The sequence below is a fragment of the Sitodiplosis mosellana genome, unplaced genomic scaffold (assembly GCF_009176505.1).
Source record: "Sitodiplosis mosellana isolate CC-2019 unplaced genomic scaffold, AAFC_SMos_1.0 Smas_scaffold_6191, whole genome shotgun sequence".
NCBI lineage: Eukaryota > Metazoa > Arthropoda > Insecta > Diptera > Cecidomyiidae > Sitodiplosis > Sitodiplosis mosellana.
In genome coordinates this window covers 943,173-970,721 of record NW_022601432.1, presented here as the reverse complement: position 1 = coordinate 970,721, position 27,549 = coordinate 943,173, and the positions used below count along the sequence as shown (strand labels likewise).

At 36.5% G+C, this 27,549-nt stretch overlaps 2 protein-coding genes across 7 annotated transcripts in view; one reads left to right on the top strand and one right to left on the bottom strand.

The window, feature by feature from the left end:
- The window catches only part of LOC129576603 (WD repeat-containing protein 47), an 83,366-nt gene that overhangs the window by 40,294 nt on the left and 15,523 nt on the right, over positions 1-27,549 (bottom strand). For 5 of the 6 annotated variants that reach the window (XM_055461894.1, XM_055461895.1, XM_055461891.1 and 2 more), the window contains 9 exons: positions 25,228-25,839; positions 24,862-25,153; positions 24,516-24,624; positions 24,172-24,214; positions 23,936-24,068; positions 23,809-23,868; positions 23,461-23,717; positions 23,097-23,231; positions 691-844 (listed from right to left, as the gene is read on the bottom strand). In XM_055461894.1, coding sequence (XP_055317869.1) covers positions 691-844; positions 23,097-23,231; positions 23,461-23,717; positions 23,809-23,868; positions 23,936-24,068; positions 24,172-24,214; positions 24,516-24,624; positions 24,862-25,153; positions 25,228-25,820 — 1,776 coding nt within the window. In that variant the 5' untranslated portion in view covers positions 25,821-25,839. Of the gene's footprint in view, positions 1-690; positions 845-1,255; positions 4,895-23,096; positions 23,232-23,460; positions 23,718-23,808; positions 23,869-23,935; positions 24,069-24,171; positions 24,215-24,515; positions 24,625-24,861; positions 25,154-25,227; positions 25,840-27,549 lie in introns of those variants that run through there. The other variant, XM_055461897.1, reaches the window with a different exon arrangement.
- On the top strand, positions 11,213-18,243 carry LOC129576604 (hexokinase type 2-like). The gene has a single exon (XM_055461899.1). The coding sequence runs from the start codon at positions 15,945-15,947 to the stop codon at positions 17,313-17,315; it is 1,371 nt and encodes a 456-aa protein (XP_055317874.1). The 5' UTR covers positions 11,213-15,944; the 3' UTR covers positions 17,316-18,243.

The window sequence follows — 27,549 nt, the reverse complement described above, 5'->3', positions numbered from 1 at the left end:
AGAGAGAGAGAGAGAGAGAGAGAGAGAGAGAGAGAGAGAGAGAGAGAGAGAGAGATAGACTTCCAAAGCACTCATTGGGAGTGCTGACATTTGACACCGCCTCATCAATTATTTTTGTGTATGCAATATTGCTTTTAATGTCTTCACATCATCAATGAAATGAACGAGATAATTCCATTTTTTTTTGTTTACAGTCATTAAATACTGATTTAAATAAGAGAGAAATATAATGGTGAAAAATAACTTTTTATGCGTGCAGCCAATTATGTCCTGGGGGAATCACATGCCACTTCAAAATTGGCTATAAAACTGCCCCGGACACATGTTTCAACTCATAAAAATGAAATATTTGATTAATTGAAATGAGTTTTCAATCACTAATTTATGCTCATAATTTTTACGCAAAACCTACTTTTGATGCAAAATTACTCAACAAATGCGCCAAAGAATGACCGTATACGGCCCGAACTTTGACTACTTATCATTCACATTCTGAATCAGAATACGGGAAAACAATCATTTGTTTTGTTTAATGTCATTTCACCAAATATAATAACAATGATGACCCCTTTACAACAACAAAACGTATTGAAAAATTATTTCTTTTTTTTAATTCGTCGTATTTATATAAATTTGTTGGGCGATTAATCGCAATATAAAAATAATAATTGGGTGGGAAAAAGCACTCACCTCATCAACATTTACAGCTTTGCCATTGGTTTCGTTAATGCTTCCATTGCTGCTGTTGTTGTTCAATTTCATCAAATTGTTTATTCCATTTCCGTTGGACGTTGGTTTTGTTCCTATATTTGGTATCTTTGCCGCATTATCTGTTTGATTGAGACTGTATTTTGCGAAGCAAAGGAGAAAACGAAACAAAATAAAAAGAAGAACAACAACAACATTAGACGAGCTATCAATTTGGTAATTGCCAAATATTTGCATAAATTTAGAACATTTTGACATGTTCGCGCTCTCTCCTCTTTCCCTGGTCATTTCACTCTCTCAAGCTAAATGATAATTTGTTAAATGGATTTGTTAAATATGTTTGATGCTGTTCAAAAAAGTTTCTCATCATTTTCAAATGTAAAACCATCGAAACCAAATAAATATGAACTTTGCGTGACCACAATTTAATTGCAAAAAAAAAAAAACAACATATGAAACACATGAACAATCGAGCACACACACAGAGAGACAAACAAACAAACACATGGTACAACTTATATTATAAAAGTGCCAAAAAAAAACGCACCATAAATTCTGAAAATCACGCTCGATGCCATATAATCGTGCAATACTGTACGATTGTGATCGGTATCGATCTTTGTTGCTTCCACTATTATCACTACATACACTGTATGCGCGTTGCTGTTGCGGCTGTGTCTGTGATTTTCGGTTATCACTTGGAATGGCATAATTACCGGTGGCCGATGAACTGCGTACAACGTTCGACCAATCTTTTTGCGTTGATCGTTGTTTGGCCATTTGTGCGGCACCATGGCCTTTGCGCAGATATTTCGGCTCTTTATCGTCATCGATGCCGGGAAATAAATTGGCAATTATTTCGTCCGGTGAATCATAGCATTTGAATGTGACGGTGTGGCCACGTTTATCAGGTTTACCGGTTTCCGTGGCCGTTATCAATGACGAATTCAAGCAAATGGTTGATTTGGATTTTTGTTTAGTTCTATCCGAATTACTGCTGACTGATTTTAACGATGGCTTCGATGGTGTGGCATCGACCGCATCGTAGAATAAACCATTGATTTGATCGTATGTCGTTGGAAATGCACCCATTGAATATCGTTTATTTGGTGTATCCAATGGTGATTTCCAGCCGGGAGATTGTGGTGTTGATGTTCGTGGCGAATATAGAGCTGAATTACTTGACGAGGTCGAATGATGACGTTGACGTCGTGGTACGGTTGCCAAAGATGATGAACTGTATGATGGTGTACGACTTCGATTGACGGGCGATTTGGAATTTCGTACATTTGATGCTTGCTCTTGCATTTCGTGCAGCATACAACCATGATAGTGTTCACCGGGCTCACATGGCCGACGTGGATGCAAACGCTTATTATGTATCAACATGACTCTTGTTTAGAACTAATAATTTCTTCTTCTTCAAAACAATTCAATAATTCTTTCGGTATATTCGAGTGTTTTTTCTTTGTTTTCAATTCTATTTTAGTTTGACTTTTTTCTTTCTTTCACTTGACCAAAAATCAACTCATTCACGTGTTTTTCGCAATTTGTTCAATCTGTCAGCAGTAATAAAATGAAAAATGTCGATGAGTTTCGTCGTTTGGATTAAAAAAAAAGAACTGCGACGCTTTAAATCCACCCCGAAACATAGACATAAATTGGACACACACTCACACACGCACGCACGCCACGAGATTAGTTGCAGTTACGATAAACGCAAATTAACTAAAGCCTTTGCTGTGCGATCACAATAATTTATATGAAGTGAACGATGAAAGAGAATCAAATTGCACTTGCGCAGCAGTACTGTGATCATCGCTCGATGTGTTTATACATGGTAGCGTGCGAGAAAAAAATCAACAACTACAACAACAACAACAACGATGACGACGACAGCACTAACCAGCTCGATATGCTCGATACAAGCGGTTCTAGGCATATTAGTATCGTTAGGTGCAGACCTTAACGTTTTTGCGTTCAAATACAACGACATTGACGTTGTTTGGCTCGAACATCGAGTATCTATTCGATTGCTTGCTCCTTTCTCCCGCTCTATCTCTCTCTCTTACGCCTCGCATTTTATCTATCTCTTTCGATGGAATGTAATTACATCAAAATGCCTGCAAATGTGATGACTTCAGACTGACTATTTATTGTAGTCATCGTCGTGGTTGTTTCTGGCTTTGTTTTCTGTCACTGTCACTCTCTTTGCATTTAATGCGATAGAAACACAGAGTTCCTTTATTGATGTGTGGGTTGTTTTTAGGGAACACAGCAATTCAGTTGTGCTCAAATGAAAATGTATCGGAATCATTTCGATAAAATGACACACAGTGATCGCATGCGAAAGCGCGACGATATGGAAGAATCGATCACGTTCATTTGAGCAGAGCCACACACAATCGAAAGGGCCAATCAAGTCATATGTTGTAATAATCGCGTCACAAATTCAAATAAAACGCACACAATTTCGATTTTGAGTGTCGCATCCAATGTAACGCACCGTGGATTCTTGTTTGCTATTTTATTCTCTGTTGCTATTGTCGACATTTTTTTCCGAAACAAAATACAACATCAAGAGTGAATTAATGACACATCAATCAAATTCCATTTGGTAATTACCGCAAACGAACAATAATTATGACTTCAAACGTCCAAAACTATCAATTACGAATTCACTGGAGCTTAAAATACGTGTCTCCTCCATTTGCACGCGTTCACTTGCTTCAAGTGTCTGTGCATCGGTGGAAAAGCGCAGCGCAGCGCAGCACAGCACAGCGAATGCATCTCCGATATAGTGGAGAATATCTATTTATTTTTTCGCCTGTAATTATATTATGGGATGCAGCGCAAATAGCTATAATAGCTCAATGTTCTAACTATTCCATACGCTATGAATCATCCATCTCTCACGCCATTTGGTTAGCAAAAAAGCTGATGAGAGAAAAAACAGTGGTGCAAACAGCACTGGTGCGAATACAATTGGAATGACGAGAACCGCAAAACCATACCCAAACGGATACACACAGCACCAATATTATTTAGGTTTCGATCAATTGCGATTCAAACAATACCGTTTGTTCGTTCGCCTCTTTTTGTTTGTTTCGCTTTCGCTCTCTCGCATAGACAATTAACGCTTTTGTTGTTCGCATAGTGTTTGTTGCTTCTTGAATTGTAAATGACTCAATAAACACATTGTGATAACACAAGCAACCAATTGTACCGAAAATAAAATGCAACGATCATTTAAGCCCATTGAATTTATTCAAACATTGGCACAGATGCCATGCATTCATTTAATGTGTGTGCATTAATTATCAATTTGATCATTCAAATTGAATAAGATGTGCTAAAAGGATGCGAATTTTTTTCTTTCTTTTCGTTGTTCTGTTCGGTTGCAATGCAGAAGGAAAACATCGAGAGAGAGAGAGAGAGAGAGAGAGAGAGAGAGAGAGTTAGAAATTCGATCAGCCGTTATCAAGGGCACAATTGCCATAAATACATTTTCGATCAAATCGCATGATCGCTACACTTTAGCTAAAACTATATCATTTCATACGATCTTCGAATAGTGCAGCGTTTTCTTCGTTTCATTCCATTTTTTGAGTCTTTCTTTTGCTTTGCCATATCTTTTTCGATATTCAATTGTGACGAGAACAGAGTACAGAACGATTCCAGCAAGTTCCCATGATATAAAGAACAATTCGAATTGGAATAAACATCAAAATGCACATCATCATGCAAATATACGGCCAGCTAATCTAAATGAAGAACAAAATCCCCCACATTTCGATTGGACTTTGCACACACAGAAATCGTCGATATTCCCAACGAAACGGTTGAAACAAATTATACATCGGTTTAAATGTAATTTGAAATCGGGATTTTTTTTGCTCTCTCTATTTTCCTCTATCGTTATCAACAATTGCAAACAGTCACGTTTGGAAAATACATTTCGAAATGGATGAAATGTGATTTATTACTGCAATGATTGATTTTTATTTAGACGTCGAATCAATCTCAATCGATAATTGCGATTATTAATAGCGCTATTGTCAGTCTGCAGATAATGAATTGCGCCCCAGAAAAATGTTTTACTCGAACTTTGGAAACGTATTCGTAAATTAATGTGTCGTAAACGAGTGAAAAAATACCTCAATCTCAAAGTTCATTTCTCCATTCGAATCAACATCGACGCGAAGATAAAGACGAAACAAACAAAAAAACTGTCTAGTTTGAGTGCAACGCCGCAAACAACGGCTACGACGACGGTAAAACGGTTACAACAAAGGAACGAAAAAAAAAATCCGACTCATTGAAAAAGATTTTCAAGTTGAAGGTTTTTTTGTTGTTGCTATATTCGATGTGTTTTCATCCAAGGAATTACAAACGCAAACACAATGTTACATAAATGCATTACAAAGTTAAAACATTTATGATTCAAAGCACTCCAGTTCAAAACACGATTAATGATGCGTCAATTAGTCAATTCTGAATTGAACTTTTGCTACTTGGTTCTTGGGTTTTACAAAAAAAAAAGTACAACCATACAACTGGGAATAAAAATCAAACCGATTATTCGTTGCATTTTGCTTCAACAAATTTTTTTTCTTTCTGCGCTTGCATATTATTATAGTTTGAATTGAGGCGCCAAAAGCGTGCGCGGAATGTGAATTCAAAACAAGCCATATGCGCACAATGAAGTGAATGTGCGGCTGGTGTGAGATTGTCTGGATGTGATTTTGATATGTTTGCCTCTATTTTCTCAGTCGCTATTGCTGCTGCTGCTGCATCGGGAAAAGTGCACAATTGGAAAATGTGTATAATTAAAATTCTATTGCAAACTGATTGACTATGCGAGCAACGCACAGTCGTGTAGCCACACAATGGAAATCCGCCAAACGAAAGCGAAAGCGTACGCGGTCCGACGATGAGGAAACAAATACAAAATAGATAATTGATTAAAGGAACTATAACTTTGTGCGTTAATGATTGTTTTATGTTGATTCGGTCAACGACAATACACCACTTTTTCTACGCTCCTAATAATGTCTCTCTTTTTTTCTCGTCGCTATGCTAATCCCTCTTTACGTCATCGGTGTTGTCTAGGATTCACGGGAAAAAAAACAACAAGTCCGGCCAAGCCCAATGGAAAATTTCATGAAATTAGCCGATTCAATTTTGATTGTTCATTGTTGGATGTTCATTGTTTGATAGGCAAATGAACATCTCGGCTAATCATTTGTTTACGATTTTTTTTTTTTATGAAGAAATCAAATTTCCAAACAAATATTCATCGATTTGAGCAACAGTGCGGTGCTGATTTGCTTCGTTCCTTATAACCGGAAGGAATTCCATTTTTGTTCACATTCCTTTTATGCATGTCAATTAAATCATAGTTTCGCAAAACGATTAACTTTTAATGCTCAATTGAGATTGAACTGAACAAAAAGCCGTCAAACAGGATTATATTCAATAGAATATGATTGAATTGTCCAACGAAACTATTTCAGAAGAGAGAATAAAAAAAATCATGGAAAATTCATAAAGAACAAAAAAAGAATATATATGATAGATTACGAGGTGTTGAGTTGTTAACAGTCATATTCAAGTGTTGATTTGATGGACAATGTTGTTTTTTTTGCATTCGGAAAATTTAGCAATTGATTGCGCCCAGTGCGTAAGACATCAAATGAATATTTGAGCTGATAAAGAAATGTATGACACGATGATTTGCTATATATTGATTCGGGTATTTTGTTGTTAGGACGATTCCGGAAAGTTTTCAGCACTGTGATTACGACGTATTCAAAGTGTCAAAGGTAATGCCGTCTCAATGATTGCCGAACATTTTTATGTTTATGGCTCAATGTCCAATGAGTTGTGAACGCGAGATACAAAAAAACAACAACACCGTCATCTATCGCGGTTTATGATTTAGAAAAAAAGGCAAACGCTTTGAGGCTCGTCTCATGTGATGTGTGTCTATGCACTCTGATTATCAGTCCTCGAAAAAAAAATGTCCCCTGTTGATAACCAGATCGGCAGACTTTTGTGAAATTTCGTTTTGTTTGCTCTTTTTCGTTTCTTTGATAATAAAATTTGTTTAGATTTTTTTCGAAATGAATTTTGGACTTGGATCTCACAAACAATTAATTCGATTGGTACGTGTGTGTATGTGAATTGAAAGAAGAAGAAAAACTCTAACTGCGCACTGTTTACACTTTTGATGGACATTGATTTCTTAATACATTTTATTTTCTCTCCGAGAAATAAATTTATTATCGATTGATACGGTCAACCCCAAAGCTCTCACTCATTTTTTTTCTCTCGCAAAATCTCGATTTCTAGAAATCCGATTCGTTATCATGAAGAATTTCGCTGTTTCATCACACGTGTGTATGTTTGTTTTGTGATTCTGTTTGCTTGAATTTTACTCAATGAATCACAATGTTTGAAGGCACGTAACTCACGATTATCAACGCAGAATTGGATATACACTTATAAATTGATAAGAAATAAGAGTCACTGTGGCGGAAACTTGAAGGTGTGACCAAAAGGCACAAAATGGTTCAAATTCAAGTACAACTTGAGATTCAATTTGGCGATATGATTACGAAATGTTCCAAATAAGCAAACAAACAGAAGAAAAAAACAGATAAGCAAGTGTTGCAGCGTCACTGGCTGTTTTTCTTTTTTTTCTCTTTATTCTAACAAAACCAGATTATGCTCGTGTTGCACATTTGTTCATTGATCACTTCTGTTTCGAACATCTCCAAGCTGACAAGGTTACCATTATTCTGAACAAATCATAAGCCCACAATTCCACTTGACATGCAATGATCTCAACACCGAATGTTCGTTTGCACACGCCAATAATCAATTCACAAATTCATGGAATTTCCAACCGGAAACCAAATTAAATTTTTGCGATCAAAAGGGATGAATGACTGAACTGAACCGCACAATTATAATGTCGACTTTGAACTAAAAGAAACCATTTTTACTCTTCATTCGAAAAGAATTACCTGTGCTCAACTAAAATATGCGAACAAGCTTAACAGACAGGCGGATAAAGGGAGAGAGAGAAAGCCTGCATTGTGTGCCGATATCGAACGGCCAAGAACTGACAATGATACAAAATGAAAAACAAAGCCATGGAATTCTCGTCTTGCCGTTGTCACACATCCATGTGATGTGTGTTTTTAGTTTGTTATCGTCATGTTGTTATGCATATGAATGAAACTGCCGCGTGCGCCACGGACCCAAAATCTCAATTGGATGAAGCAGCAGCGGCAGCAGCTACGATGGCGACGACAACGGCGTCTTTCAAAGTAAGTTGTTGGACTACATCAATATGATCGACACATTGGTCGTTTTAGTGACATCGCTTATGTTGTCGTATTTTAACGATCAAAGCAAATACCACACATTTATTGCGCGAAGTTCACACGTTGCTCAAACATAGTTTTATTGGTGTTTGTTAAGCGGATCAAAATAGAAAATATTTCGCTTGCCATTCAAAAAATGATGAACAAAACAAAAAAAATTTAAGAGAACAAAAAAACAAAACGAGAATGAAATAAGAAAACAAGAGAAAAAAAAACAATAACAACAACAGCAACAACAACGACCGACACATCGTCACGAGACATGCATTTAAAATGACATCCCATTTGGTTGAGTACGCGCCTTGAGTCACATCGACACCCATCAAAACCATCATTTTTATCGTTTAGTATTCATATTTAGTGTAAGCTCTCGGCTGCTGTTTCGCTAAACGCTCTCACTCGATACACACAGCGAAATATATTCGGAAAACAGACACAAAAAAAAGAGCAGGCAACGCAGTCAACAGACTGAATTTACGAGAAAACACCGACCGAAAATAGATTAAACAAAGAGTATAACAAACCACCAAACAAGTTCAAACAAGTGTATATAGCCAAGCATTTAGCATCGTTGCGTGCTACGGTACGCAATGTGACATTGTAAATGAAACATGTGATACATTTTTGTGCTGTTAAAATGAAACAATCGACACACAATTAATACGATAACGAATCGAGGAGAAGAAGAAAAAGAAAAAGAAGAAGGAGAAGAAAAATGGGCAAAGTAAAATCAAAGTAGCCACAGCTCAAAGTCGTCGTTCAAATAAAAAAAAAAACGAGTATGAATAACGAGCGACGATGGCCACTTGACAATTTATTGTTTCACTATGTATTTTTGACCCTTTAGTCATGGATTTTTTTTTTTGTATCGGAATATGGAGACAAGCAATGTGTTCCTATATCAGGTATCAATGTTCGATAACAATTCGTACTGACGCACGAGTTAAACGTACGACGTACACCACACAATACGGTCACCAAATGATCAAAATCAGTAGCAGACAGTAGAAAATAGCCAATAAATCGATTTGATTGTTCAAATCGAGTGGATTTTTATTCGATCGATTTCCCTACAGATTGATTAGCCCGCAATCCTGTCAAAAATAGCCCGACTATGTTCAAAAAATGGGTGTGCGTGTTCAACGGAATTTTTTTTTCCCTTTTTTCAATTGAAAAGAAATTCATCGGGCGAAAAGATTCCAATAGAACTTTGGTGTTAGTATTTGATTTCATCACAATGGCTTCATATGACATCATCAAGAATTTGGGCTCATGTACATTGTACTCATATTCCCGAATCATTCCGCACTTTGCCATTTCATTTATATTATTCGGCAAGCTAGTTTTTTTTTGCTTCACTTCTGCTATTTCGATGCTGTTATTGTTGTTGCGTTTGCTTTGATTTTTTTCCTCAATGAAATACGATGAGAATCGTAGAGAGTCATAGTCACATGTGCAGCAAGAATTGATGAAAAGTGAGCAAACAGAAAAAAATAACCGCATGCACGTCATCAACGAAACAAAACGTTTTGTTTATTTATACTTTTGCTTAAATTGAAATGTGTACGTGATGCGCTGTTGGTGCTCCTTACTCTCGCGCTCCATCTCGGCTGGGAGTTTTTTTTTTTGGTCTCTTGGCAAATTTTGCAACGGTCTCAAAGTGCAATATCACGTTGGAATGTGTCGTTTCTAATGTCTGATTCCAATATTCATGTCGATATCTTTCCGGCGATTTGATAAATGGTCGTGTCAAACGAAGTGAATAGAGACGCGCAGAAATGTGAAAGATAAACAGAAATGTGTGAAAATGTGAGCATAAAACACATTGCGGGGGATAACATTTGTCTATTCAACGTCATTTTTTGGCATGCGCATAAAGATAAGACCGCGCGGTATGCTGAAAATGTATCGTTTTTCCGCGCATTATTTTTAACTTTTTTATTGCTTGAAGGAAAAATATGCGACGATTCACATCGCAAATCACAGAAAATTGCGCACAATTTGATCTAGCTACTTTCGAGAATTTGAATTACGATTGGCATTTCTTTTTTGTGGTCGCTCTTCTTTTTTCTGCCTGCGCTTCGTTTCTAAACTTTTCAATTTTCATCGAGTATTTTTTTTTTGTGAGTCGTCAGTCAGGTCATTATTACGCGATAGATATAAATCTCACATTGTGCTTTAGTTGTTTTTATATACTATGAAAAAAAAATAATGATGTTTTTTCTTTGTTTTGTTTTTGTTGTTGTTGTTGACGAAATTGTGGGCCAATCCAATCCGGTGGGCAAAACACGCAGATCATATCATACTGAATGACGACAATGTGATAATGTGCTTGTGTGTTGGATGTGTGTTTTTGAGGCGCGTTTTCAGTACAGATACGGAGCGGTGGACACGGGGTATATACTGCGGAATAATTGTTGTCATTATTTGTTTGCTCTGTTTACCAGTGAAAACAAGGAATGCGCGCGCGCCAGAGCTCACGCAAATCAATCAACACATCTCAGAATGAAACGATAGATAGAAAGGAACAACAAAAACTACTCTATGCGTCTTCTTCCTGACATTTCATTTCCCTCTTCGGTCCGCCGATTATCCCGCCAATCAGATGTGCTCTCATTTGCATTGCTTCGAAATCAAAAATAATATATAATTTGTAACTAGTAAACAAACCGAATCATAGAAATGAATTACGATTCAAAATCCTGTGCGAAAGGAGAAAAAAAAAGTAGCAACCGATTTGGAATCTATAGCGAATAAACAAGCACAACAAAAACAGCGAAGAAAACAAACACACACACGAATACAAAGAAGTCCGTGTTGTTGTGCTTTGTTCAGCTGAAAAATGAAACGGACAGTGGCTGAATAATTTGAACTAATGAGAATGCATTTGTATTGGCTATTCACTTTTTTATTAATTTAGAAATCTTTTATTCATAGCAGCTGTGTGAACGAACAAACTGTTGTGCATACGCATCATACAGGGCCACCGATGCATTATCCGCTCACTCACTCTCCACAAACAACACACAACATTCTCCACGAGCACTAGTTTCTTAGTCATTGCTCTGTTTCGCCGGGCACACAGATGTTTGCGATAAAGAGAGCGGGACAGAAAGAGATGGAGACAGATGGTGAGAATGTGACAGAGAGATACAGAGAATGCTGCTTACTCAACGTAATTGAATATTATTCACATTTAATTAATTGTCTCAATTTCAAAAAGGCGACAAATTGTATGTTATTCCTTTTGATGGTGATGCCTGAAATATTGAAGCTCCGTGCATAGTGCACATATGTGCATCAATACGAAATTTTGATTTTTCAATTTATCAGCTCATTTCCAAGAATGTTTGATGATTCTATCACATACAACACCAGATAATGCATATTCAGTTCAATGTGACAAACTAATGACGCGAAAACATCAAGAGTGAGGGAACAAAATGAGAAGAAAAAAAAATTATCCCACATTCATAAACAAATACCTTCGACGAAGCAAAACGATTGAAACGAAAACACAATAAAAAAAAAAACAAACAAACGTATAACGGCAAGAAAAGTGCATAAATAATAAAAATGGATGGAAGCGATCGGCTATCGCAAATCGGGGGAAGAACATCATTTACGTGTATTTGTATTAAGACACAAATAACAATAACAAGAACAACAACAGCAAACGCGACAACAACACCGACAACAACGGCCGCAAAAAGGGGCATGATCCCAAAAATCAGAGGCAAAAACTTGCCTTGACAAGATTGCCATGCACACACACACACATACACCGCAGCCGCAATGTATTTGTCATTATTGTTTTTTAATTTTTTATCGATGTGACTTTGCCATACACCGTGTCGTCGTTCACGCTTATAGGAAACGATCAAAATTATTACTGGGAAATAATTATTACGCGCCTCTTTTCATCGGATCGATCAGTGCACAAGATATGGCCGTGTTGACATTGTGTTTACTTTGTTATGATTCAAAAAAAGAAGAGAAAAAAAAATGCAGCAAAACTTGTTATTTGTCTCTTTATATCAAATCTAAATATTGGTTGCACCGACACCCGCTGCACAATGAGTTAGAAAAGGATGAACGGACGACAAAAAAAAAGCAGGCAACGATTAATTCCATTAGTTCTGGTGTCGGCTATAGAGCATTGGTGAGTATTTTCTCGAGCTGAATATTCAAGAATAGACACATACGTCTCTCTCTCTCTCTCTCTCTCTCTCTCTGTGTGTGTGTGTGTGTGTATGGGACAGAGAGAAGAAAAAAATAGACGTACGTGATTGCAGTAACGAAAATAACTCGTTTCATATGCATTCCAAACTGAGAATGGAATTCCATCGAAGCCTAACATTTTGCTGACTGAGTCGGATAAATCCGAAAATTCCCTGCAAACGATTCACTTTGGCGATAGTTATTTATTTTTTTTTCCACTGAATCGTTTGTTTAGTCTCAGTAACCGTTTATTTTTGTAAATTGAAACGGGTGACCAATCGATGATTCCATTTAATCAATGAATGACCAAGTATTTTCGGGATTGGTCAACTCATTCTTATCATTAGAATCAGACAATTGGACGAAAAAAAGAAAACTAATCAATTTGGCTGCACACATGTACTTCGTTGGATATTTTTCCTTCATTTTTTTTTTCTTCTGTTCTTCGTTTCTCGGTTGAGTGTCATAATCGCACCACTGGCACACAAACATGCAAAACAATGTGCCAGTACCCACACAGAAAGGCTAAAACAGCCAGTTCATGGAGAGAGAAAAAAAGTCGGCAAGATTGTGACGTCAATGCCTGAGATATCAGACGCTTGACGAGAGCGAAACAAACACGTACACACGGACAAAAAAGACTTGGGTCGATTCGTGTGTCGGATAAAGAACACACTCAACATGTAGCCAATCAGAAAACGGCTTGCGCTTCTGTATTGGTGAAATGAGTTGGTTAATGTCGCCATCAGCCCTCTTACTCGCACATTCGTCCGTACTCTCTTTTGCATCGTACAAATATGTTAATTATCTATATGGCTCCGTATGTGCATATGTTTTCTACGGTGTTTGAACCATGAAATGCGAGAGCACTACGTGTCTTTGTGTGCATACTACTCCAGACGCTCTTTCACGTGCGCTCTCTCTCTCTCTCTCTTGCTCGTTTTTCCTCTCTCCCGCGCTCACTTCAGCGCTCTTGCTCCGTGTGATACGTGTTATGCGGTGCGTATAGCTATAGACATAGTGGAATATATGAATGATCTAACGCACAATCACAATCATACGGTGTATCACGCGAGATTGTGTCGCACAAGCGTATTTCGGTTGATTGTGTGTCATACAGTATATATGCATATACACTACTATAGTACATCGGATTTATTTCATTTTTCGTTTCTCCTATGCTTGTCTTTGTCCCATTCACCTTGGAGCGAACGCGCCTTCTTTCTCACACAATTGATACACATACTGAATGTAAACTGTTGTTTTTTTTTCCTTTTCTTTTCTTTCATCGCTTCTTATATCTTTTCGTTCGATTCGAAATCCGTTGTATTGACTCCGTTGGCAATGTTGATTGTTTTGTCTGATTGAAAGAATTAATTGCTGGCAAACAAATGGATCTGTACGAAAATAGCGTATTCTCATTAAATCCATCGATAATATCCCATTTTAAATCGTATTGGACGATTGGAAAAACGTGTAAAAACGAGCTCATTTTTTGGTTCAATAGAATTGCTCAATTTCGTAGTAAGATTGCTACATACAAATGCAATGGCCGTATCCATTGAAACAGTGAATTCAATGTACTGGCTGACGGTTTGGCAATGTGTGCATGCGTGTGTGTGTGTGTGTGTGTGTGTGTGTGTGTGTGTGTGTGCATGTTGATTTGTTGTTGTTTTTTCCTTCGTTCGATTCGTCGCCTCTCATCGGCTTATATACGTATAGATGTTGCCATGGAATGATGTTAGGCTTTAATTCATAGAACTGTAATTCAAAATCTTTATTGTGAAACACACAACTGCACGCGCATGGATTCGCACAAACGTCGAAATATCCGATACTCTCTTCGTCTGAGAAACATATACACACACCACGCATACTATTGAGCTCTACATTTGAGGAGAGAACTCGTCGTATAAACGAGTCATTTTATACTCTCTCTCTCTATCTCTCGCTATATACGTATCGGTTTTTTTTGCGTCTGATCTGTTTCTGTCTGTTTCGTGCACCAGGCGACGACTGTATTCGCCGTCTCATTTATATTGGATACACTGTTGTTGTTGACGTCGTCGACGTCGACGACGTTTTAACAAAATTCGTGTTTGCCCGTTCTCGCGCGTAGCATTTTCTAGTGTGTATAGTCGATTGTCAAATTGTGGACTGCGCAAAACAACGAAAAACGGTCTGTGCGCTGATAAGCAGCACGAGAATTCCTATTAAATCAAACGAAAAATACAAATTCGTGCCAACGACTGACGGTTGTGTGAAGCACTGCCCACCGACGATTACGACTCTCTCGCAGCGCGCGCTATAGTTTCTTTTTCTTCACTCGTTCGTTTCATTCGTATTATTTTTTTCATATTGTGAGTATATATAATTAAAGTGCACATGAAGTTGGTTTTTGACATTCACAATACATTTTTCGAAGCGATAAAAAGAACGTAAAACAATCAGTCAACGTGAAACATTCGAAACGGAAAGGAACAGAAGTACAAACACACAATTTATATATATATATACATCAAATATATGTATAAATATACGAAAAGAAGCGTATAAAAGCGAAGAAAAAAGAAAAAAAAAGGAAATCGAATACATCGCATAAATTTTTTTTCTTCTTCTCATTATCAAATCAAGAAATTGATTTAGAACGCTGAAGTTTATAATCGTGTTAAATAGTGGCTGCTGGTCGATTCAACGAATTACACCACATACAGAGAGCCAAAAGCAAATAAGCAAAAAATCAGAGAAAGCACACACAATCCGCTCCGTTGTGGAAACGAAATTCAGTTTAAAAAATTCGCCAAGTGTTGAAGTCGCATGTTTGAGAGGAGACAAATTTGAGAGCAAAAGAGGCGAAAAGGAAAGCAGCAGCAGCAGCAGTACCAGCACCAGCACCAACCAACCAATATATAGCAGCGAACATATTTGGTTCGACGAGCAGTCACCTTTAGGAAAGGTCATTACATAACCAAATTTTTTTTTCGTTTGTGTGGTGTTCGTTTAACCGAACCGTTACGGGTTGTTTGTGAAGGACATTGCACATAAATAAATTGAACCGAAGAAAAGTGCGGAAAATTTACCAATTTTCAAATTACGTGTTTAACCATTGAAATTCAAAAGCGAAGTGAAAACACATACACAAACGCACGTAGCCTGCCAAACAGTTGAGAGAAAAAAGAGAAGAAAGGAAAAAATAACGCCAACGAAAAAAAAATCGAAATTGAAAGTCAAAGAAAAAAATAAAAGAAATAGTGTTGACAAATTTCATTCATCAAAAAACAACTGAATTGAAAAAATCCGTTGCATCAAGTTGAATACTGTTTATTTGGTGTGGTGTTTTGAATAAGAAGAGAAAAAAAATAAATAGAAATAATAATAAATTGGTTCATTGAAGAAGCAACGAAAGAAAAAATAGTAAAAACGTAAGAGGCGATTGACGAAAGCAGTTCAACAGAACCGAGAATCAAAACCCAAGACACATCAAAATCAATCGCGTACAAACCAGAAAGAAGTGTAAAACGTATATATACAACATATATATCTACGCATAACAAACGAAACGAAAACGAAGAAGATACAAATTAAAAATAAATCACACAGTCAGACTAACAGAGGAGCAAAATGGGTACAAAAAAGGCTGATGCAAAATCGCAACAAATCCGCGATGAATGTCAAGAATTAATATTGACCGATGAACACATGCAAGAGCTGATGAAACGTGTCATTTTCGAAATTGAACGCGGTCTGAGTGCAAAAACACACAATGAAGCCGATATCAAATGTTTTACCACATATGTTCAGGATTTGCCAAATGGCAGTGAATGCGGCAAATTTTTGGCATTAGATTTGGGCGGTACAAATTTCCGTGTGCTCATTATTCATTTAAATGGTGAAAATGAATTTAAAATGCAATCGAAAATCTATGCGGTGCCACAGAGTATAATGTTGGGCAAGGGCGAAGAGCTATTCGATCACATTGCCGAGTGTTTGGCCAATTTTATGAAAGAGAACAATGTGTACAGTGAACGTTTGCCATTAGGATTCACATTCTCATTTCCATTGCGGCAGCTTGGCTTAACGCGCGGCCTCCTATCACAGTGGACAAAAGGTTTTGCGTGTTCGGGCGTTGTTGGTGAAGATGTTGTACAATTATTGAAAGATGGCATCGCACGCCGTGGTGACGTGCAAATCGATGTGTGTGCCATTTTAAACGACACAACCGGCACACTGATGTCATGTGCATGGAAAAATCATAACTGTCGAATTGGTTTGATCGTTGGCACCGGCAGTAATGCCTGTTACGTTGAAAAGGTTGAAAATTGCGGCCTCTTCGATGGTACTTCCAAAAAAGATCATGTCATTGTTAACACCGAATGGGGAGCGTTCGGTGACAATGGTGCATTGGACTTTGTACGAACACAATACGACAGAGAAATTGACGAGCACAGCATAAATCGAGGTCGACAAATCCAAGAGAAAATGATTTCGGGCATGTATATGGGCGAATTGGTGCGACTGGCATTGGTTCGATTCACCAAAGAGGGCCTATTGTTCAGTGGCCAAAGTACAGAAATGTTAAATACCCGAGGCCGTTTCTTCACAAAATTCGTGTCCGAAATTGAAAGCGACAAACCCGGCAGCTATATGTATTGTCGCCAAGTGTTGGAAGAATTGGGCTTGGATCATGCCACCGACGAAGATTGTGAAAATGTTCGCTATATTTGCCAGTGTGTTTCAACCCGGGCTGCTCACTTAGTGTCAGCCGGCATTGCTGCATTGATCGATCGAATGGATGAGAAAAGTGTTGTGGTTGGCATCGATGGTTCGGTGTATCGTTTCCATCCAAAATTTCATGATCTAATGACAGCGAAAATTCGTGAGCTCATTAAACCGGATATCAAATTCGAACTTATGCTATCAGAAGATGGTTCGGGACGTGGTGCTGCGCTGGTAGCAGCCGTTGCGTGTAGAGAGGAAGGCCGGTTGCAGTAATACAATTTATACGCATACTATACTATTATAATAAATAATTATTATTGTTTAAATAAATAGAAAAAGAAGAAAAAAAAAACAAACAAACAAAAAACCTATTGTAGGAAATTAATTATTGATTTATGAGACAGAGAGATTTACAAAGTAACTTGAGAGAGAAATGAAATCAATAATCGAAATATAAAAAAATATTCAAAAAAAAATGAACAAAAAAATATAACACAAAATCAATACGAAAACTTAGGAAAAAATGAGATAAACTTTGCGCGTAAAATTCATGCAAAATACAAAATCATATACATATAATATGTAGAGCAATCAGTAAGGAATGAGAAAAAAATCAATCAATCTTGTTTTGAAAAGGCAAACACCACACTCAAAAAAATCCTATTAGTATACACACAACAACAAAAGCAAAGCAAAGCAAAGCAAACAGAAACACACAAAGCATAGAAATGAAAAGAGAATGATGAAAAAAGAAAACATCAAGTGAAATGATCATGAAAATGCAAGCTAAGAATAAATATATACATATAATTAGGTCGCAGACTTGAAGTTCTATTTGAAAATGATAGACGCATGAAATGAAACGCAAACTTCAAACTCAATACACATATAGAATTTCTGCAAAAACAACAAATCGAAGAGAACACATTTTCAACAACAATAAACAAAGATTTAAATGAAATAATTAAAGAAAAAGAATAAAATGAATTTAGACATATTTTACTATAATATTATTACAATTTTTTTTTTGTTTTTATATATATAACAGAGAAATAAAAAAAAAAACAAAGTATGAAAGAATGAAACTCTAAATTAAACTATATTCAATGTATGTCAAATTGTAAAACCTAAATGAAATTGTGCTTCGAAATTAAATAAAGTTGAGCAATTTGTTGGAATTATTTTAAAAACAAAACCAAAATTTATTTCTTGCTTTTTTTTACAATTTGGCTATGAGAGAATAAGTTTCACTCATCAGAATACTTGAACTGAATGGAGGTGAGAGCCGAGGAAAGACAGCCGTAAAACATATTTATTGATATGGCGTTCATTGGATTTGACGCGGTTTTTGCCGCTATTGTTGTTGCTAAGTTATTTGCAGTGCACGAAGCAAATTTTTGGAATTGTGTCTTGTTTTGTTCCCCCTTAGGTTTTGTGCCTCTGGCGCATATCATTCAAAATATGCGACTAGATTAGCCAAAAAGAGACATGACTTCGGCTGCTTGTGTGCAACCAATACCACACACAGAAAAATGGAGGCAAATTCAAACTCTTTCTATTTTTTTTCTTCTTTGGAATCCGGTGTGAACCAACTAGTTGCTATGGACAATAAACTCGCAACATGTGTACGGCTGTATAAATACAACGCAGTAACGACATAGAGGTAAATAAATACTGGTGCAGCAACAGAGAGCAAACCCGAACATAGTCCGAGAGAGAGAGAGAGGGAAAAGGAGATGGAGAAAGAGAGAAAGAGGGAGAGAGAAATATGTACACCAAAGTGACAACGAACGAAACAGAAACAAACAGCGAGCGCATAAATGTATTCATATTTAAAAGTCATAAGGCGACAACTAATTGAATAGTCATTACAAAGTTGTAATTGATCATATACCAATAAGCAATATCGATAAAGAGAGGCAAGCGATAAATAAGTGTATATGTTTGAATAGACTCAAGCGAAAACATTCCATGTGACGACTGTGTTTCATATATCGAATTGCTTAGGAGAAATAAATGAAGAAGAAGAAGAAGAAGAAGAGAGAGAGAGAGAGAGAGAGAGAGTGAGAGAGAGAGAAATAAACAACGTTGACAAAAATACGAATATTCAGACAACTTCGTGCACACATACAAGTAAATTATGCAACAGCTATGCGATATGTGTCGTTAAGTGGCATGCGAAACCTGTCTTATTGCTCATTTGATTAACTATTTCTCCAGGAATTGCCATTGCTATTTGGTGCTCGGATTTCTCTCTCTCCCTCTCTCTCTCTCCCTCTATTCACTCTATGTATACCTTGCCACACTTCTTTGTCGCCCCAGTCAAGAGAATCGATATCGACAATAGATCCATTTGACCGCAAGCCACACCGACACGAATTGAGATCGCTGGCGCTTCCAAAACATGCATGAAAACAATATTTTTTTGTCGCGTTCTCTCTCCTTCTATCTCTTTCATCGCCTGATTTCATGTGCTAAAAAGACACTGTGAGCGAACAAAATTGGAAGCACGGCCATTCAACAGCTTCGGAACGAAAAGAAAATTCCGAACTTTAAATAAAAGCGAATCAACAACGGTCAACAAAATGATAATAAATTGATCATTGAACGAAATCAAAGTTAATGATGTCAATTGATAGCGTTTCTTTTCTTGGATGAACACGAATCCCGCTCCCCTGCTCTCTCTCTCTCTCTCTCTCTCTCTCTCTCTTTCTCTGTGTCTTCGCTTCTCGCTTGTATCGAAAATAGCATCAACAGAAATGAATTTGCGCGAAATTTCTACAATTAGAATGAAATAATTTTATATTTTGATTGTTCGCAATAATTCATTTGATTTTAATGCACATATACGTGGGTTTGTATGTGTGTGTGTCACAAATTCGCTCGCATTATATTCTATTCTTTAATTATCAGGTTTTAGTTTTTGCCTCCAAAGGACTTTCTTCTTCGACATTTGTATCATCATTTCATTCCGTCACACCGTCATTTCGCATATTCGCACTTTATCTTCGGCTTTTAAATGTGTTCATTTAGGATGTTTTCATCTCCCTGTTGTTCTCACACATTTCGGGCTATTACCACTTGGAGGTGTACTATACAAACAAAATTTGAAGCAAAAAAAAATGAGCGAAAATCATTTTACACTTTTATTGGTCAATATTCCCTAAGTTTGTTCTGTTTTGTGTAATTAAAGCCCCACATGATTACGATTTGTGCACACATATTAAATTTGCCTTATTATTGCTGAAGCAGTAAACGGTTTTTAATTGAAGAACAAAAAAGATGATGGAAAAAGCAATGAAAAACTCCAATTAATTTTCGCATTGTCATCGCAATCAAGAAGTCGAATATGAAATACAGTGTGAATCGAAATGATTTGCCCTTCAAAAAATTCATCGGTGTCTGCCACACTCTAGTGTTATTGATTTTTTGGTTTTGCAAATTTATTATTTCCTTACAGTCATTGCACTGAACTCGTAATAATTATTGAGATCTGTGTGTATACGCAAGGGCCGAAGAAACAAAATTATGACGGTATGATTATTTTGAGATGTGAAATAGACATAGAGAGAGAGAGAGAGATAGACAGACAGACAGACAGAATCGAATTGTGAAGTGCAGGAAGTGATCAAGATCAATCGATTCCGGATTGCTTCGAGTCATATGTTTTGTTTCTCGCTCTTTTTTTCATCGTTTCCTAGATGAATTGATTCTCTCTTCACACGAGCTCTACATTTGAATAGTTTAGTTTTGTTTCTCTTTTTGTGTGTATGTAATTCTGTTTGTTTTTTTTTCGTTTGTCATGCATCATTTTCGAAACGACAACAAAACGTATCTATCGAGTTGGTGTCGTTAATTTTTTTTCCCTTCGTGTTCATTGGTTCGTTCCTTCTTTTACTCTCTGTCGTTTGGGCTAAATGTCTGTAGCAATATTTCTGAACACATGACATTGGGCCGTAGGACGAGCGCGAGCGCAAACAACAATAGGGCAAAGAAGAAATACCAGAAAATGAAGCGCAAACAATGTAACAAAACAAATCTGCAGTATACAATATACCGATTGTAAAATTTCGATTACATGTAGGAGATGCGCACAACACCAAAGGCCCAACAAGCACTTGCCCTGCGAAATGTGGCGCAAAATATCCAACGATGCTTTGCATAAATACTTTTACCCATGACTCGCAAAATCAAGTTGGATAGGATTTTTCACAGGCTGGATTATTTCAGTGCGTGATATGAGGAAGAGATTACAATAGAAAAAGAATCGATGCGCTGAGATCATCGCTTACCGAATGTATCAATAAAATGCATTCGATCATCATTGAATACCGTATATACAGGTATGGTGAAAGTGTTTGTTGGGCATTCTTGTTGTTCGCAATTTAGCTGATTTTCTCTTGGTCGTTTTGGGCCATTCGTTTTATTCGATCAATGAACGCAAACGCAACTCAAATAGAAAATAATTTGATACAAGCTTCATTTATAATTCACCCTCTCTATGCCTCTCTCTCTATATTTTTGTTGCTCCATCGTGTTTGTTTCCGATGCATGATCTTCTATAATAATTAAATAGATAAGAAATAATATGGCCATAATTAAGATAACCTTTCGCATTTGGAAAATTACGAAAGATGTGTACAGGAGAGGAGATCCATCCACAAATTAGAATATATATTGACTGAGCAAACATTCTTTGCAAATGAATTGCAGGCAATTAAAGTTTCGAACCGAGCGAGAATAAGCAAACGCATGAATTATTCACACCATATTCTTAGATTAATCAAAATATGTGCAGAATAAGCGAATGACAACGACAATAAAATTAATGGTTTGGAGCGAAAATGTAATACAGAAAAGTTGGGCGGAAAAATGTCGATGATGAATGAGCGGAAAAGAGATAGCTATATAGCTAACTGTATAGTAAACTATAGTGAACTATATAGCTATCCTTTTTCATTTGACATTTTTCCGCTTAACTTTTCTGTATTACATTTTCGCTCCAAACCATTCATATGATCGCTCTTTTATTGATACTTAAAAAGAAAATATAGCCTACAAAGGCACACACATACGCACGCAAACACTCATACCATTCTCAAACGTCAACATGATAACTATTCCCAAAAAAAATTAATATACAATTGTACGAAATGAACGAATTGAAGCGATATATATATATATATATGGGCAAATGTCGTGAAAAAGCAAACAAGCAGGAGAAGAGAAAAAAGAGTCGAAATGAAATGAGAAAAAAGAGAAGAATAACAGAAGCAAAAATTCGCGCCAGAAAAAGAAATATTTCACATTCACATGTTTTAAAATTCTAATTGGAGTCATTGTAATGAGCGCGCGCCTTTATCAATTCGGAATATTTTAAGTCTTGTGATTATTCGTACGTTGTACGACTGCTCAGTAACCCGTCTCTGTCCAATTTTAGTCAACTAATTCAGGTTCGTACTGAGCCCCTATTTTCATACATTTACGAACGATTGAATAACGAAAACGAGATAGCCCGGCTACAAGCGAAAAGAAAAAAATAAAATAAAATAGTAGCGCCACAATCAATCTATTACTACTATCTATTGCCTGCAATTCATACGTACGTCTTTCATCACAATATCTTATTTTGACTCTCTATCTCTCTCTCTCTCTCCATCTACCCTCCACCCTCGCCCTGTCTCTCACCCACTCTCTCTCACTCTCTCTCTCTCTCTGTATGTAATTCAATTTAAAATGATGAGATCTATTTAATAGGAATCAACAATAAATGAATTCCCTTACATAATTCAACCACTGCGAAACATACCAAGCACACATTCAACATTGGAAATAATTATATATAACAAATAGAAATATATGCGGTAGCGATATAATTTGGATATCGATATTGATATTGAGTGTGTATGACGTGAGCAACACACGAAGTGAGAAAAATATGTGACAAAAGAAGAAAGAAAAAAGAGACGCGCATTATTCATATCGGTTGTCCGTGTGTTTGGACCCACCATATCAATGATAAATCGTTGTTTTTGTTCTTTCTATTGTACTTACGTATCGGTCAAAACGCCTGAATTTACTGACGATTCACGATTCAATTTCTGGCGTTGGAATTTCTCGAAAAGTTCACCACCGCCACCGTTACCGCCTGCATCACTACTATTCATCGGTCCCGTTTTATTAATGTTACTAAAATTAGAAGAAAAAAAAAAATTCCAAAATTAAAATTTCTCAAATGATTTGCAGGTTTTCTTGTTTTGCTTTCGTCTTAAAATAAACCATTGGCCCGATTTGGGTTGCAATTTTTCTATTTAAACATTATTTGCCAATTTAAAGTGGTCGGTTTTTTTTCGTTTTCTTCTCGTAAATTGATTTCAATTTCATTCAATTTAAATTGGTTAATGTTACGAACACACACCTTCGATTCGTGTTCGCCGTTGGTATTTCGAACGCTGCTTCCTTTGGCACTTGCATTTGAGTGGATTGTGGCGGACTTTGCACCTGATTTGTTGTTTGCTGTTGCTGAATTTGACTTTGCGTCGGAATAATCACTTTATCCGTAAGCGAATCACGTCGTGAACTTTTTGCCGTTGATGTTGCGGTACCTGGACTGTCACGACCACCCGAATTACTAGTTGCACTGTCCAATTGCTGGTTATTAATCATTGAATTTTGCTAAAAAAAAATTGGATGCATTTTTCAAATTAATACACAAATACTTTCTTTTTATTAATATTTAAAGAAAAAAATGTATGATAATAAAAACCTTCGGTGGTTCCGGTGACTTTGATTGAACAGATGCAGTCTCTTGAATTGCTGGAAGGGCCTATATCGAAAAAATTCAATTTAAATTCAGAAAAAAAACTCAATTAACTCAACACCATGACACGTACCTGATTGAAATCATTATAATTTGAACTGATAAATACGTCGCTGTCATTTTCAAACAATCGATCTACACTGGATGTCATCAATTTTCCTGAACTAGGCTTGATACCAGTCAAATGAAAACTGGCAAAACTTGATCTGTGAATAAATGAGAAACATTTTACATTAATCAGTTCAATGTTGTTATTTAAATAAATGCCAAATGCATTTGTGTGTGTGTTTGTGTGGCAATTAAGGATACCTTGACATTGGATTTCCTTCAATCGCACGGGCAAATGTTGGATCTATAAGGGAAAAAAAAGTAGTTGAATAAAATATTAAATTAGAAAATTGATACAAAATTGAAAAAAACATTTTAAAAAACGGTGTAGACAAAAAACTATAATTAAAAATAAAAAAATTCGAATGGAAATTACATTTTTGACCACTTTTTAATTCATTGGTTTCAAATTGTTTATAGAGTTTATTAATTTTCTGAGACAAATAATGTCCCAATATGAAACCGAATTGAACTTGAATGAAAACCAAAGAATAAAAAACAAAAACAAAAACGTCAAAATCGAAATTATTTAAAAGAAAACTCACTTAATCCGAAAGTGAGTCCATCTAATGTTGGTAGAAGCGATCGTGTCATAATATCCGCTGCGCTGCGTGGTCGTGTAAATGGCATCACTGAATGTGGAAATGTTTTTGGCTGAAAATAAAATGCAAAGATTTTGTCGAATTTTTTCACATTATGTTTAACTTATAATTTAAAATTATTTATTTTCAATGGTTGAATTTTTCTTCAATTTTGATTTTTTTCTTTCTTTTTTTCCAATTTTTAAATTTATTTGCAATTATTTCTATTCTGTTACTTCTTGTAATTGTAATCATCAAATAAATACAAAATATGTATTAATTTATGGTTTTCTTTTTTGCAATAGCTCACCTTGATAGGAGTAATAAGCATGTGTTCAGTCCATGATGTTTCCAATGATGGTCGTTCAAGTCGTTCCACGTCAACATTCAATGTTTTCTGTTCGAATGGAACTGAGAATGTTTCGGATGGGATGCTTTGTAGCCAGCTAAGCAATGACAGATCGGAATCGCTAAAACCAACTGAGCCATCGAGCAGTCTTGAAAAAGTCATTTCTTGTTGTGAGCATTCGGGCGAACCGGTTGCTTTTGCTTGACAATAGCCCACACATGATTCATACAGCACTCCTTTTATGACTAGTTGTCTGCAATGAAAACAGAAGCATTAAATTTTAGAGAGAAAAAATGCGATGCGATAATAAATCGACACAAGACTTACATTAAGCGATCATTTTTTGCTGCTGAGATGGCCTGTGACTTTTTGTCGCCGGGCAAGAATTTCTCCACCAATGGGAATACATCACGGAAGCATTGAACACGAGCTTTACTGGGATTCCAATCGCGATACTGCAAATGATCGGCCAGTCGTGGCAATGTTAACAGCAAACACAGTGCGGAGTATTCGTCTTTGCTCGGTGCAAGCTTTTCTAATTCACTTAAAATCTGTACGACTTCTTCGACAGCACCTTCAACGGAATTCATACCCTGATTGGCCGCCGTCATTGCACCACCCGCTTCCGATTTGATACACAACAGTTCAATGTATTTGTGCTTTAAAATTGAATAACGAAACTGTTTCATGCCGAAGGCTTGAAGCGCCTCCAGCGGTTGAATGAATTCGATGACATCGTCCCATTGGCCGTCGAGAATGAGTTGCCGTAAAAAGAGCACATCGTCTGAGTATTGACCGTTGATGACACCTGTTTCCCGTTCCAAGCTTAATTGCGATATGTGCAGCTCACGATTATGCAGAAATTCCAATGTCAACCGCACAACATCCTCCTCGCGCAGCGCTAGTCGTGCTGACGGCATCACGTATCGAATGTTCAATCTGGAACACAAACAAACGAACAAATTCATTAGAAATCGATTCAAATTTTGAATTCCCCGAAAAATGATTTGTGTAAAAGTTTCAGAGAAAAACATAGTAATAAAAAAGCAACGATTGTTTTTAAAAATCAGAAGCATTTGGGGAAAAAAACGGTTTGCTGACTAAAGACACCGATGCAGTTCACATTTATGCTCATTGTGCACAAACAATTTTGAGAGGACAATTGTTCTGAGAACAAAGTTGAAATGCGAATCCATTAGAAAAATTGTGATTGTTATTATACCGGACGCAGTGGCTCGAAACATCTTATGCATTTTTATTTTTCCCTAGCGACCATTTTCGAGCCCACAATTTAATTTATGCGCTGCGTACGAAAACAAACAAAAAACATCTATAATTCATTCTTTCAAATGCATGTTCTGCTCACTTGACAACGGGAACGCATAAAATCGTCGGGAATATTTGCCGTTCCAGTTACAAATGCGGCAAACCAAATTGTGGCTTAGGCCTCATTAAGTTTCTGGTGGATGATTGACGTCGGTGAAGAAAGAAAAAACCGACCAAAATCCACACAAACAACAACAATGTGCAAATAAAATTGACTATAATTTGAAAATGTATCACAAACAACTGTAATATGTGCGAATGCCGATCCATTTCGCAAATTTGCTCACTGATTCATGTTTTTTTTTTATTTCTCAGTTGAGATGAAAGTAGCGGGATGGAAAGAGAGAGAGAGAGAGAGAGCGAGAATAAAATTTGCTCTCATGAAAAAGCAGCATCAATTTGCGTGGCTATTTGGCTTGTTGTTGTTGCTGCTTTTTTTTCTTCTGCTTTTCTATTCCTCTCAACAACGATGATGGCTATGTGTAATTTGATGAAACCAACATTTTTGCATTTCATTTTGTGCATTTCTGCACTGAGGCTTTTTTAATGTGCCATGAGAAACTCGTCAAGCATTAAATAATTTTGATTCTCGCTTCAATTGCATCGAATCAGAGTGAAAATTCAGTTTTAAATTTAAAACAAAACAAAAAACAACGACAAAATGGTTGGTTGTGCCGTTTTTTTTACGTTATTATTGTTGAGCGCCGGCAACACATGTGAAAATATGACAAAAATAATGTGTTTTTGCGTCAATCACCCATGCGAGACAGACTCAATTGAGATATATTCTCAACTGAATCATCGAAATCGATTTGAAACGGGACATTTTCATAAATTTCACAACACAATACATAACTTTACGGCCGAAATAAATGGTCGAAATGTAGTTTGCATGCCGATTATTATCGTTTCTAACGGCGCAGCCACCACAATAACATCGCTATGCTGAAGTTTCGGAAAGTTGAATTTTATTGTTGTATATACAGTCATGGAAATTTAATTAGGACCGGCATTGAAATTTCAGTTTTTTCCCATTAATTCTGTTATTTTACAAAAAAATATTCATGAAATGATGTTTATGAGAATATTTGAAGTTTTTATAAATGGACTAGACTATCAATTTCATTATTTTCGGTAATGGATATCATTTATTGATGAAATTGCCCAAAAACTGCGGGAAAAATAATTAAGACCTTCCATACAAAAAATGACAAAATTTTTCGAAAAATCGGAAAATTTATCATTTGTTTGACAAAATTCACTCCACCGATGGTCATATTTAATTGAAATACATTTTTTCCACATTACCATTTAATAGATTTC

What these genes read in the sequence shown, in the direction of transcription:
- LOC129576604 (XM_055461899.1), top strand. Translation starts at nt 15,945, where the DNA reads ATGGGTACAAAAAAGGCTGATGCAAAATCGCAACAAATCCGCGATGAA.